This window comes from Euwallacea similis, chromosome 7 (assembly GCF_039881205.1).
Source record: "Euwallacea similis isolate ESF13 chromosome 7, ESF131.1, whole genome shotgun sequence".
In the NCBI taxonomy this organism is placed as follows: domain Eukaryota; kingdom Metazoa; phylum Arthropoda; class Insecta; order Coleoptera; family Curculionidae; genus Euwallacea; species Euwallacea similis.
Genome location: NC_089615.1, coordinates 2,967,249 through 2,982,408, shown reverse-complemented (window position 1 = coordinate 2,982,408; position 15,160 = coordinate 2,967,249). Strand labels below are relative to the sequence as shown.

General features: G+C 35.4%; 2 protein-coding genes across 3 annotated transcripts in view; both read left to right on the top strand.

The window, feature by feature from the left end:
* Positions 1–876: 876 nt before the first annotated feature.
* Rsod (Related to Sod) lies at positions 877–8,764 on the top strand. Its single transcript, XM_066391659.1, has 17 exons — positions 877–1,115; positions 2,057–2,252; positions 2,322–2,496; positions 2,546–3,072; positions 5,172–5,315; positions 5,371–5,670; positions 5,729–5,882; positions 5,939–6,121; positions 6,183–6,439; positions 6,529–6,700; positions 6,755–7,012; positions 7,074–7,199; positions 7,258–7,344; positions 7,403–7,537; positions 7,845–8,119; positions 8,182–8,462; positions 8,523–8,764. Exons 1-17 carry the CDS (start codon positions 1,061–1,063, stop codon positions 8,636–8,638), a joined length of 3,441 nt encoding a protein of 1,146 aa, XP_066247756.1. The 5' UTR covers positions 877–1,060; the 3' UTR covers positions 8,639–8,764.
* Positions 8,765–9,104: 340 nt separating this feature from the next.
* LOC136409812 (p53 apoptosis effector related to PMP-22) overlaps positions 9,105–15,160 on the top strand; it is a 28,481-nt gene continuing 22,425 nt past the window's right edge. The window contains exons 1-3 of one of the 2 annotated variants that reach the window (XM_066391607.1): positions 9,105–9,296; positions 9,346–9,644; positions 11,339–11,394. In XM_066391607.1, the coding sequence (XP_066247704.1) occupies positions 11,344–11,394 (51 nt within the window). In that variant the 5' untranslated portion in view covers positions 9,105–9,296; positions 9,346–9,644; positions 11,339–11,343. The remainder of the gene's footprint in view (positions 9,297–9,345; positions 9,645–11,338; positions 11,395–15,160) is intronic. The other variant, XM_066391606.1, reaches the window with a different exon arrangement.

Here is a 15,160-nt window from a genome sequence, read left to right as displayed (position 1 = left end):
CATTTTCGGTTCACAATTCCAATGAAATTCTCACAATCCTCTACTTTTACATGCCAATGTGTGCAAAATGCCCTTCAAAGAATTCTCACCGGTAAGCCCTAACGTCGGCATTCCAGCTTTTAAAATTCCTTTACCTAATTTTTCCGGTTAGTGGATAATCACAAAGCATATATCAATGAAAAAGGGCCTGAAGATGTTAAATGCTACAAAAAGTCTCACAAAATATTTAGAAAATTGTTATACCTACGAGAAGGTTGGGAATTAGCGAAAGATGATCCAGGACCGGATGGACGCAATTTTTTGCTTGAGCACACATTAACAAATTGGAGCTATTAAGTAAAGGATATTAATGAAAATTTGAATATTCTAGGACTTCTTACTAATAATAATTATTATTGCTTTGTTTGCTGTAATAGTCTTGTAATATGTAACTTATATAAATACTCCCCTGTCTATTCACTTATTGTACTTTTGTAGTGTCAGACAGGTAGGGCAGAGCACATTCATTTCCTTAGCCAGGTATAAGGACCGTTGAAATTTGGAAGATACAATTTTTGCAACTCATTCAACACTAATAAGTGCAATCCAAAATAACCTTAAAATGCAATAAACTAAACTCGATTTATGATAATTGTTATTATCTTTGATATTTGATTTATGCTCAGAATGAAAATTTTCTGAACGTAGTTGAATCATTTGAGTAGGTCAATGATTCTGACTCAAGCCACCATTAATAACTAAAATATCTTCTGCAATTATTTTTCTATTTGTTTACCTAATTTCTCAATTTTTTTCAAAATTCCCCGTTAAAAACTTATACAGTGCAGCAACGAAAACTCTACCCAACCATCAAGTCAAGTTCCCGCTGCTTTCTATACATCATGAAACAGCCATGAGAAGTGGCCAAAGAACGGTTTCGCCTTCTTCGGTGTTTGGACGTCAGCACGAAAGTACTATTGCGTCCTGCGTGCCACACAAAACTACTTTCGCAAAATGTGATTAATAATAGTGATACGGCATTGATTTGATTTTTCAATAGTGAAACTGTGCCAAACTAATCATGAAATGTACTGTGGATTATATCTTTGTTGTGCTCTTCTCGATTATACCTTTAGGTGAGGAAACGTAAAGTGGTGTGGAGTTGCAATTCTGAACTACCGATTTAAATGATAATCAGCATGTGTTTATTGTTTTAGTGGGACTATTTTGCGTTAAATTAAGCAAGGTCGTCGGAATAATGCTTCATTACTTGCTAAGTCACTGTGAGATAAACGTTAATCATCTACATTTCGTTGTAATGAAGCAAATGAAGAGAATCAGAAAAATGGACTTTCTTTACTTTTACTTTTTTCTTATTTTTTTAACGCAAATATCTATGAGGTCCCCTAGCTAGGTAATATTTAAAATTACTGAAAAGTGGACAGGAAGTGTCCAGCGTTAAAGGACCCTCAACATAATGTCAATAGTTTGGTGGGTCCTATTTAAAAAAATGAAATTCTATTATCGTCATAGTTTATTTTGCAGAAAGTCGGAAGTTTGCGCAAATAATTCACGACATAATGGCGACTTAAAAAGTTAAATTTGAAATTACGATATAATGAAATCATTATTGGTATATTTAACTTAAAAAATAAACTTTATACATATTGAATTTCATCCGAGCCGAACGTTGAGAAAGGTTTGTGATTTAATTAAATATTGATGTCATCGATTAAATCAAGTGAAAATACTTAGGACATGATTTATGGATATGAGAATATGATTGCAGTCCGGATTACAGCCTCAGTAATTTCTTTTCAATATTTTTTCATTATGCCATACTATTATTTTAATAAGCGGTACTTATCGGACGGCGACCGTTAAGACCATTAACGTTATATTATATTTAGTTTTCATTATAGCATACATTCATATTGATTGTATAATGATTATTCTAGAATTTTCTTTGGAATTTACAAATTTTTCATTTAATTTAGTTGATCTCAAAAGAAAAACTCATGCAACTCAAACCTTGTAACCTTAATAACACATTTACATTTCATTATTATTATTTTAGGACTTCAACGAGTTACATCAACAGTTTTAAGGAGTTATATATCAGATCAAGGTCTTCATGGAACTATAACTTTCACACAAGATCACGACCAGTTTATTATATCTACAAAATTAGAGCCGACTTTAGAATATCCCAGCTCCATTTGGTCCTGGTATATTACTGAATTTCCTGTTGATTATACGTTAATTGAGAATAGGTAATTTTTGTTCATTTTATGTAATAAAAAATGAACGTAATTGAATAAAAAACTCACTTCATTTTCTAGATGCGAGCAGGAAAGAATAGGAAATAAATTAATAAACCTCGAAGATCTCTTTGGATATCTGGTCATTCCCGATAACCAAACCAGTGAATTCTCCAGCACAGACTTAAAAATGAATGGCAAATTTGGCCTCTATGGAAAATCTATTTTCTTACAGGAGGTTGACACTAGAAGAAAAGTATTTATTTTTTTGTTATTGGAAAAGTATTTGTAAGCACTCTTCGTAGGTATGTGCCTCTCTCTCAATGTTGGAAAAAAATCAAGAGAAAATAGCAATAGCGCGATTCAACTCCCCCATTGCAGGAAATGTGTATTTCCGTTGGTTTTCGACTAAAGATAATCACAGGGACATGCTGATTACCACAGATTTGTACCATTCCCACAAAAAAGAGAAATACCAAAAGTACCTCGATTTCACTGAACACTCGTGGAAGATCTATGTAACCGACATATTCGATGCGACTGATCGCTCAGAAGACAATTGTAACATTTTGCAATTAGTGTTTGATCCTGAGAATAAAGGCAAAGGAAAAAGTTTAGGCGATATTGACTCACGGCTCGGAAAAGTCAAAGTGTCCACGAATTATAATAGAAACAAATACAAGACTTTATATCAAGATAGCGACCTAATTTTGCTACCCGGCGACTTGAATGGACCGCAGAGGCGTCTCTATGTAGTTATATTTGAAAAAAAACATGAAGACGTCTTTTTAGCTTGTGCTAAAATTCGATACGATCATCCTGTAAATTCCAGGTCAGTATGAATTTGTTTTATAATCGAAATATATAGTGTGCCTAAGATCGGCGTCTAACACAGGACCGGACTGGATCGGCCTTGTTCCGGTGCGCTCAAATGTAAATTAGCAGTTAAATTGTAAAAATATACCACCCAAGGATGAATGATATTATCGGTCAGGTCAAATATCGTAACACTTATTTTGTGTTTTTTTTTTGGGAGGGAGTGACCTCGGGAAAAATAAATCTTCTTAGTAAGACGATACTGGACGTACGTCCAGCCGGTATGGGATTTTTACTTACTAACAAACACCCGTGTATGGTGAGATTTTCGATCCCGGTGTCTATATTCATAGAGATCCCTCCTCAGTGATCAATACTTTTTTTGTTGAGGAATGCAACCCCGAGGATAAAAGATCTTATCGGTAAGACGGTACTGGAGCCCGTACTTCCAGTCTGTGTAAAATTTTATGCTCTGTTTTCAAAACACGGTGTTTTTTAGTGGGTTTGATTTGAGTCCGATGCCCACAATCCTTGATTTCACTTTTGGGCCTCTCTTTGTTCTTGACTTCAGATAACAGAGTCAAGCGGGATTATCGCTCTCGGCTCTACCATCATTCTAGAATGTTTTTTAGCTTTTTTCAGGGAGAATTGTCGTTTTTACACCGTCAGATCACTCTTTTAAGTTCCTAAAAATGAATTGATGGCGTCTCCCGGATGCTTGGCTCGAAGTTATCCTGTTGACAAGGGGTTCTTCTGCCCTTTTCTGTCCTCTTGGGCGTTTCATTCTTCGTCGGCTGTCATCCTCGGTGGTTGCTGGTTTTCAATAATAAGTCAGAAATACCAGAAGGGCTATTTGGTCTTCTTCCTTCCATCAATGCGGGACAGGCCTTTTTGGCATTTGGTCACCATCATTGATTTTCAAGTCTTTTGACTTGTTTAATCCAATGCGGATGGATTCCCTTTATCACCCGTTTTCTATCAACTAACGTCTTGGCCTCTTATGCGGTATGGCATCCTTCGGGCTGTAATCCCTGCTCTCCTAATCAGTTTATTTAGACGTCCTTCGGTTGCTTGGAACGTCTTTATTGCATGGTTTTTGATGCATCCGTCATTGATCTGTATTTGAGCTCTTCCTTTATCGTTTTGTTGACAATAAACCAAGGCGGTCTCAGTGCAATGTTTTTCACTATCTGTAGACTCTTTAGACGCATCCTGTTGATGCATACGTTAGCTGTGGTTGATAGTCATCACCCGGATTCGCTTTCCCTTAAAAACATCTTTTAATTCACCAGTCGTAGTGGTTGCAGCATAAGACATCTTAAGGGTTGATATTGTCTTCACTTCTCTAAGCGGAAATATTGATCATTCTGGGGCTTTTGCGACAGTGAATTCTACTCAGTTTGCCAGGTTTAAGTTATTTTGTGCTTCGGTGCGTAATTCACCAGTGCCCTGAGGAGCTCATCTGAATGTACTTAAGCCCTTTTAAAGGTTCTGCCGGCTTTGACTCTCATGAAGTCACGCAATGACTGCCAATGCACATAAAAAAGAATCATTTTGTGATGTTGAGATCGTAACTTGGTATAAACAAAGGATGATTCATATTATCGGTTAGATCATGGTCAGGTTAAATATTGTATTGTAATATTCGTCATAATCGTGACGTAACAATACAAAGGGAATGTTTTAATATTTGATCTGACCGATAATATGTATTATCCTTTAACAATGAATGTTATAATATTTACCAGACCGATTGCGGTCTGCAGATCTCAAGTTCATTTCACAATGAAAACTCGGAGAATTGAAAGCGATTTCCAGAACTGTTTATTGCTCTACATCATGGAAAATACGACTTTCCTCCTGCATCTGAGGGAAGAAAGCGCTATTTTGCTCCGACGGGAGGAAAGTATTTTCCTTAGAAGAAAATGCTAAAATCTCCTAAGGAAGAACGAAGTGATACTTTAAAGATGTAACAAATTCTGTTCATATTCTGATATAACTTCTGATAATGCGTCAACACAACATCAATGTCATTTAACTTTAACTTTTGTTGTTTTCGTCATTCTCATCTTGGACACCCTGTATATACCTGTTTGATGTAAGTTTCCTTTTTAGGGTCATAATCCAATCAGGTGGCATTAAAGGGGATATAAGATTAACTCAACACAACAGGTTTGAGCCGACCTTCATAAATTTCAACCTAACAACCGCCAGAGGGGATTTGGAAACCAGGATCGTGTTCGGGTCTACAGTTGCTGGGTAATTATTTTAAATATTTTTTCATGTTTTCCATTAAATTTTACCAAAAATGCAGATACAAGATTCATGAATTGCCCATAAAACCCGCAAAAACAGTGGGTCAGAACGAGAATGCCTGCTTGACGACAAAATTCGTCTATAATCCCAAGAAAACTGATATGGGCTCAGTTCCACCCAATGGATTTGGTACTCAAGATCAGTACCCAATCGGAGATTTGTCTGGAAAATTGCTTCATCGGAACAATGCTAGTGTAGTTGTGCCTGGAAGTCAGGAGTTAAATGGCACATTTTGGGATGTCTTCCTGCCTCTTCAAGGCGTTAATTCTGTTATTCATCGATCTCTTGTAATTTACAAGTAAGTTGTATCAATATTCCTCCAGAATTACAGCAAATATCCGTATTCTTAATATCAGAAACACCCAATACCCAACGTCGGAAGTTGTTGCTGAACCTTGGATATGCGGAGCTATAAGCCTCTACGAGAGTAACTTCAAATATCAAAGGCAAATCTTCACTACTGAAGTTATATTTAGGTATCCCACAGTTGGAAGGATGATAATGAGACAGGTTTGTAGTCAATCTAACAACCTGTCCAACTGTTAAAAGCCCTAATTTGATTTCAGGTGAAAGATGAACCTTGGGCTGATACTACTGTGATGTTAGAGTATCTAGTGCATGCAGATGGGGCGCAATTAAATAACTCAGCAGACCATAGATGGGCACTGCACGAAAGCCCTCCTGGAAAGGACTTTTATGATTGGCAAAATAGGTGTCTAAGCGCTGGAGATGTCTACAATCCTTATAAGGTAACTATAACATTAGGTCCCTTTCGAGTCCGCATTTTTGGCCATAATATATTGCTTTTAGATTGACTATGATAACACTTCTAATGTAGAGCAGTGCAATTTAGATTCCATCGGGCTTTGCAGAGTCGGGGATATTTCTAAAAGACAAGGAACGTTAGAAATATCCGGCAAAATTGCCGATAGTGATAGAGTTTCCCGAAAAATCTGGACAGACGTTTTGTTACCCCTCACGGGGACGCACAGCATTTTAGGGAAAAGTATTGTTCTTTTTGATGATCATGGGCCAAAGGCCAGAGGAGAAAGATTAGCGTGTTCACGGTGAGTAGGAATGGTGGCGTACAATATTACGCTTTTATAATGGAATTTTCACCCCACTAATAACTGTTGAAAATTCGTTCTTTGCTTAGGATTGGAGGAGTTTACCGACGAAAAGCCATTGTCAAAGATTGGTTTCCAAACGGTGGTGAATTAACCGTGAAAGGAAAAATCGAATTCCTTCAACAAACTGAATATGACATCACCAATGTAGAGGTTGATTTGGAGGGCTTGCAAGATACTAGTGGATATCACGTTCATATCGTAAGGATTCTTAAAAGTTTTATGGCAATTAAATTTCAATAGACACTCTTAAAGACTTCTGTAGAAGAAAATTTGGAATTCCCCTGTGAGGCAACAACTTTATACGGGCATTGGAATCCTTTAAATGTAGACCCAACATCGTCTCCTGTTAAATACCAGGGAACTCCTGATCAGTATGAAATAGGAGATCTCAGTGGAAAGTTTGGAAATTTGCAGAACGCCACTGTTTATAAGAATTTCTACAATGACACAATGCTGCCAATTTTTGGTCCTAGAAGCATCTTGGGGCGGTCAGTTATAATACACAAAAAGGTAAAATTTTCATAAACGGTTTTCTAAATCAATTGCCACACAATTAAAATGTGAATTGTAGAAAGGGAACAAAAGATGGGTGTGTTCTACAATAGAAAGGGGCTACAGTCCTTCAGAGGCCAGGGAAATTCGAGCTATCGCCTCGTTCCATCACCCTCTAGGCTACGCCTATGGATATTTGAGAATGGTAAGAAATTATTTGGACTTCCACAATATAAATAAATTTCTTTTATGTATTAATATAGAAACAACTTATTTACAACGATGGTAGTAGTAGTGACACAACAATTGAAGTGAAATTGAGACACCCTGGAGACAACGACCGCAATATTGTACGTTACCCCCATAGAAGTTACTACTTTAACATTTATAATGACTATTTTATTTTAGACACGAGATCATAACTGGGCCATCTATGTGAATCCAGTAGGAGTGGACGCAGCCGTAAAAACTCAAGCTACCAGATGTGTTGCTGCTGGTTATATCTGGAATCCTTTTTACACCCAACTGGCTGATCCTTTAAATGTAACGTTATGACATTTTATTTTATATTGTATAGGTAGATCTATTTGCCCTATGCTTTAAACAAAGTAAATAGATATTTGCATTCGCCATAATTTCAAGAAACATTCTATGTTTCGATCTTGAATTAGGACACTCTTATACAAGAATATGAATTTAAATAATATCGATATATTCCCAAGAAGTATTGTTACAGTACTCGTTAACTAGCATCTTCTAGTAAAAAACTAATACTATGACAAACTTACTGGACTTGTGACTTAAATAGTCTTATGTGGTTTAATAAGCTATATGAGTTTAATGTGGATAGGATGAGCTGTACCGACAAGAATGTGGACCCGAGAACCCCCTTCGTTGTTATGTGGGCGATTTATCCGCTCGACTAGGAACCATTGATATTGGACTGCAAAGGAAGGTTTTTGTAGATTCAAATTTCCCTCTTGAAGGGGATGTTACAGCTTTGGGCAGATCTATAGTCGTCTTGAGTCCCGATAAAAAAGGAGAGAGGTATGCTTGTGCCAATATCGAACCAGATTACGATATCATCAAGTATGTGAATATTGAACGACCGCCAAGATTTGTAGTGTAAGTATGCTTCTGAATTTATATAACTATTAGAATATTGTAAAATGATATCTTTTCTTTAGGGCCCAATTTATCGGAGATGTGCGGGAAGTAATGGGAATTCCAGAATGGTTCCTTACAGTGGATACCAGGAAAACGAAAACCCTGTACACAAATGCTTGTGTACAGATACTTCTGCACTTTAAAGGACCCATAGCTACTAAGTTGGAGCAAGATTTCAATAGACTGCTAAATTTAGGCCGATTAGAAAGTCCCAGTTTGTTTATACCTGGGTTCATAAAAGAAAAAAGAAAAACCAAGATATCGTATAAGTTGTGCGGTGTGAGAGATCCCAATGAAAAATGTAAACATGTTTATCAACTTTTTAGTTATGTCTGAATATTTTAAAAACGTTTTGTTTCAGCTCCCAGGAGGACATTGAGCTTCCTGTTCCAGTCCTCTGGAACTACAAAGTGCAGCTCTAGCCAATTCTACCAAATCGTATTTATTTGTGTAATTGTTGAATATTTATTGTTGTAATAAATTTTAATAGGTCGATATTGTAAATAATCAATTTTTTTGTAAGTAACATTTTGATAGAAATAAGAATTCGTGTGTCCAAAAATTACGACGTAATACTTTTATGTAAATAAACATGACAACCTCTTTTATAATATATGTCCCAAATTTGAGATTCACTACCCAGACATCAAACTAGTCTTCACCAAATTGTCCAGAATAAAGTTTTTCTGCAGCACATCTTGTTAATGAGTTTATATAAATCTTTCGATATTGTACCATTATCGCAAACAACAGAATATGTACTGTACAAAGTGTGTAAAAGCGATATTCAAGAGAATAAGTAGATGGTTATCATTGTATTTGACCTTAATTTTCTTCATACTGGTCATTTATTATGTGTATGTTCTGTTGCCTATACTGCAAGGAGTTCTTAAAGTCTCGTTTATTGTTGACACTGACACTGTCACTGACAGTTTAGATTTTGTAAAGAAGGTGGTAGTCGCTTTTGGACCCTGTCCTATATTTCATATTTTCTATTCTCAGATAAATTAGTGAATTTTCCGAAAAATAGTGAACAAACGTTACAATTGCGGTACCATTTAATCACATGCTGCTATCTAATCTTATCTTCGTTGTCAGCTAATAGATTATTCAGGATTTCTCCCAAATCTAACAGGTGAGTGTTTTATCAATTGAAGCTGGAGATAACAATTTTCCTTTTTCAGTTATTTAACACAAATTATTACTCATACCTTGCATTAATCAATGTTCATTGTCATATAATGAGTAATCTCTTTATTTTAATATTAAGTATCATATCATAAATTTGCATCTGAAGCTAAGGAATACATTATTTGCTTTTCAAGTTAAATGTAAAACCTCTTGAATCTAAATGAAGAATTCTCAGGCTAAGAAAATCCAAGAGAAACCCCAGCTGTGGTGATCTTCTTCTGATTTTTTTCAAGGGATGTCAGAAATTGAATTGACCTCAAGATTGAGATATTAGGTTTAAGTAGGATTCAGGGTAAGTATCCATATAACCCTGTATTTTTTTAGTGGCTACCTCATATCCAGCTTCATATGCAACCATAGGTATCTTTTTTTCTGCAGACTGTTGTTCATTTGGTGAAACCCTTGATGGTACCCCAAAGGAAGCTCTAAAGACTCACTCATACACAAGATTTAAGTGTCATAGTAACTATTTTTTATTGACAGCCTCAAAGACTGGTTCCTTTGGGGTTTCACCCGCCAAATCACAATTGAAAGTCATGACAGTTCTTTAGGGCAGAATGATTAGGGCTTGTTTTCATCACACAAGTGGAAATTATAATTTGTCAATGCTAGATTTTCACTTCCATCCCATGTTGTGAAAAATTATTTCACTTCCCCATAAAGCTTCAACTTCATTCAGGTTTGTTCTTTAGGTTCTCTGGATTTTCAAGAATCACCCATGATAATGATTCCATAATTCTCATTGATGATTTCTTAATTTTTATATTAGGATACTATTATTATATTATTTCTATACTTTACCTAATTTGACCAACCAATTTTCTTTTAATGTTTAGCATCCTCACCTGGTGGTATTTTTGTGACTTTCAGATTTTGGCATATACCAAATGATTTTTTTTTATGGAACTTCAAGTTGTTCTTTATTCACTGCTTTTCGTTAATGTGTGGGATTTCCCATTACATCTTACTGGTCGTCTCCTAGTAAGAGTAGATTTTTTGTGAACCTTCCTATTTTTCTAAGTAGCATTCTGTTTAAATCTTCCAGTTCAAATCAATAACTGCTTTGCAGAGAAGATAAAACTCTTCTTTGGCAATTGCTGGACATTTGCACAGAGTGTGTCCTAAGACACACCTAGCCTTGTAATTTCTCAGATATGTCCATTTTGTGCAACTGGGTTCAAACCAGATTGTGTCTTGTGTAAATCACCATGGCAATTCTTATTTGTTGCCTGTTTAATCATAAAATAGATTGAACTCTTTCATTTGATGGGGTTCCGTAAGAAATCTCTTGTAATGCGCATTACCTAGACGGTTTTTCAATACTCCTTGAAATCTGAGTTCATAGATAATTATGTTCTCAAAATAATGCAAATAAAAATGATTTTGGAAGACATAAAATTAATTTTTTTTAACTGTTTAAAAAATAAAATTGATGATGGCTAAGAAGTGCTGAAGCGTCAAACCAAAGATTTGAGTAGTTACATCATTTTGATGAGGAGGAAACATGGCAATGAGAATGCAAAACTTTTTTCCCTTCATTTCTTTAATTTTCTTTTATTTTTATTCTTATGGTGTAAATAACACCCCGTTTTCAGAGACAATCATGCAAGAACGCATCTGCTAGGGTTGATTTGACTTGTCAGTATGGTAATTTCATTAGAGTAAGGAGGATAAACTTGTTTTATTGTTGTTGGTATTTATTATCTGCCAGCCGAGCAGCCAGGTTTCTTTTGTGTGTTCTCAGCCTTAATCTCGGCCTTAATTTTCTAAAACGGAAGAAGCCGATAAAGTCCCTAATTGAACATAATCAGCTACAATTAGTGCCATTCTTGTATAGGAGTTTTAGGCTAATTTTATTCTACTTCTCAGTTTTAAGCCAAAAATTTGCATCTTTTATTGATATGTGTTTTGATATACTTAATTTTGTTTGGATATTTTATTCTAATAAGTACGTATTTACATGTAATTTTCCTGGTAAACTTGCAGATACGATGTCCCAGTCTACCACTATTGAAACTGTGACGATAAGACGGCCATTAAAGGTAAGCCTCAGTTCTTGAATTCATACCTACCTACATAAAAGATCCGTGAGAGAAAAGGGCCGGATGGTCTTATACATTTATATTAAATCTCTGCTTGAATTTCTCTAGCCTGCCAGCTGTTGGACCAGAGCAGATCATTTAGTTTAGTATAAGACTTTTGTTCTTGTCTCCCATTTCACATATTCACAATAGGTATTATAGAGGCGAGGGACTAATGAATACACAGTTTTTATATGAAATTTTAATGCTTTGTTCCCTGCCAACTGCTGTTTTTCATTCAAGAATCTCTAGATGTTCTTGGCGATTTGTTTACGTTCTTGCAAGACTGCGTAACCATGAACTAGTAACACCGTTAAATTTAAATTCTTTAATGCGAAATTGGGTTTGGTACAATCGTTATTAAAGTAATGCAAGGAAAATGTATCGAACAACAAATACCAGACTGTTAGTGGAAGTTCCTTCATTTATCGGCAACACAAAGGAAGTTCGATCAATCATCGTTAGTAAGTTGGTGTTTGTAAAGTGACGGTTATAATTACGCTTGACGGCCTCATGAATGAATTGAAGTTATGAGGCTTTATCAGCACCTACAATGCCTCTATTAATATAATCTAACACCTTTTTCCTAATGTAGCTCCCGAAATACATTCTCAGGGGAAAAGGAAAAAATTAACGTAATACCACCTTGAATATTTCCCGTTTTGGTTGACCCAGATTGTAAGATTTCTGAAAGGCGGCAGAATAATATAAGTAAATAAGGTTGAAGGCGATATTGCTCTAATCTTTTTTAGTTGTAGGAGCTTTTCAGCCAGTCAATTTCCTGAGTTGCTATAAAACCCATTTCCTCTACCGAACATTAACCAACATAGAACTGAAATGTCAGGACTTGAAGGGTTTTGTTTTAACCCTGGTTCTTTGTTCAGTTTTCTTTAATACGTATTATCAACACTAGCTTGTCGTTGGTTCCATCAACAAATGAAATGTGTAAATATTTTATTTCATTGCCATTTCCCATGGAGTTTAAAACTGTAATGGGATATTATGTTTAGATACCTATTAGGTATAAAGAACGAGAATAAAATCAAAAGAAATGACCCAATAAAAAAGTGCAGGGTTTACTGCTGCGGTAATGGTTATGGTTCGAAAAGCAAATAAATAAAATACGTATTTATGTGTTTACAAATGAAACCAGATTATTTATCATTTTTATGCATACATACGTACCTAGCCACAGTCGGTAATAACAGACTTAAATAGCGTTAGAAATTTGTAGAATTTTTGAAAATTTCAAAAGTGATGTTTGATGGACAGAATAAACAGAAATAAGATTAGAAAGTGTAAAATCTCGAAATCCTACGGAGCTTCAATTCTTTAGGGATTTTCCAATTTCACAATATGTGAAATTTACGAACCCATTTATTAAAAACCGTTAAGATTAAGATAGAAAGTATCAATGGATTGATACAAATGGTTAGAAAATATCGCGGAAAGTATTTGCAATTGCCTTTTGAAAATGCAAAAGGTTTTTTAGGTTCGAGTTTAGGTTTACAGGGTATAAAATATCATCATGGAGACATTTCAGGGAGCGCTAATACTATGCAAAATAGTAAAAAATACTGATAGACTCATGGTCCAAAAAGGCACCATTTTCAATATAAAGGGTGCAAAATTCCACATTTTATATTATTTCACCCTGTAGATCAAAAAGTACTTACGCCAAATGCATTTTTAGAGTAGGTACCGATTAGAAACTTTCAAATTTTCAGTATTTAGATGGGATTTCGGAAATGACTCTAAACGTTCGTTCATAATTATCTCACACTTCTACTAGCTTTAAACTTAATTCCAAAGTGAGATTAGTATCAGTGAACGTTTAGGGATGTTTCTGAATTCCCATCTTAATTATAGCCGTTTTAGTGGATTGCAAACATTTGAAGGCACAAATAATAACATCCTTCTTCAGTTTCAACCACATACCGTTAACGTTTAAGCAAACCGACGAGCAAAATCAGCCAAAAAGTTTTCTTCGAAACATTCATAATCTTAAACTGCATTAAAAGCTGCAGTTCAAGTATTTCTGTTGAACGAATGCAGTTTGTTGTGTGTTGTGTTAGTGTTATTGGTGCAAGTTTAGATAGGAAACGACTACATAAAGGAAAATATTAATAAACTTTTCTAGGAAAAGGGTATAGTTATGAACTTCCCGATAAAGTTAAAAGAAATCTCCTACATGACCAGAATAATTGAAAATCGAGGTCGGTTGCTGCCGGTTTGAATTTAAGAAATTTGCCGGTGGAGTTGTTAAAAAGTTAGAAACTGCATATTTCAACAGGCATGTTTTCAACTACCTTGCCAGAATTTTCATTCTAGAATTTCTAAAATGTTTGTCTTTAAACTTTACTGAAATTAAATAATTGGAGAAGTTTTCAATTAATTATTGCAAGAGATCCACGTCCAGCTTAATCAAATTAGCATTCAATTCTGGAAAAGCATAAACAGAATAATAATTATAAAATTTTATTTTATTATATTTCTTATCATATTCTTCCATGGGTAAGATATTAAAAACGTGGTGGCAATAGAAGGAGGCAACGCCTGGGATGATAAATGTTAAGAACATGATAATATCAGATATATGAGGCAAAGAGGAAGTTCTCGTAGTATCGAGGCACATTTTTAAGTTATCATATGACTGTTGGAGAGAGTGAAGCAAATTCATTTTTTATAAACTGAAATTTAGGGCATTTTGCCAAAAATTCAACGAAAGGTGGTTACTGATGCAATAAATTGAGAACAAAGCACATATGAACATGGGTCGAGGAACGCTATGTTTAAAACTGTTAAGTGTGATCCACGTATAGCGTTTGTTATAATTTTTTTGATTCTCTAAATAAGTCTGTTGCAATAATTTTTAACTGCAAATTGCTTCTTAGAGCCTCTATGATAATACAGTTAAAAGGTTCTTATTAGAATTTGCAATTGTACCACTAATTATCCACAGTTTTTCGATATAAAAATATAAAATGTAGATAAGTAAATCGACTGCAAGCTTTTCATGGATTTTGTAGGACCGGATGATTGAGAAAATCACATGAGTATCATAATGTTAGCCGAATATAGCCGGTTTCTCATCCTTTTCGATAATTTTAGAATGTGTACTGCAGTTTTTATCTGAAATTCCAACCAAGCCCTTGCAATTTTCCGGCCTAAATCCCCATCTAGGGCCCTGCGAACCATTCCAAAATCGATCAGCGAAAATCCAGCTGTGCGCCGCCGCTTTTATGCACCACCGCGACCGTGTTTATTCCTTCAGGATTTCAGCAACCTTTAAAGCTCCCCCTTTTTCTAAGGACATTGGACCCCCCCACTGGTTTATATGCCATAAACACGAAAAGTCGAATTGGGAGATACATGCTCCCTTCGATTCCGACGAATTGTTATTACCTTTTGACCGAGGGGCATAACATGAAAGTATAGATATCAAGGAGAACAACAACCTTTCAGATCAAATAGGGCAATAGGCACTTTCTGTCAAGCAGTAGAGCACAAATTGCCTTGCAATTTTGAATAAATTTCGGAGCAAAGTGAGACTGTTTGATGAAATTTGCTCATGTCCTGCAAACTACATGGAGATACATGGATGGTTATTAGGTCCAATTAACCGTGTAGTTCGACATCATTTCCTGTTCAATTATTGCTTCGCAATTCATGGAGCATATAGACAGATGAATTTGTGTCAACAAGAGTGGCTGCTAAACCATATGCA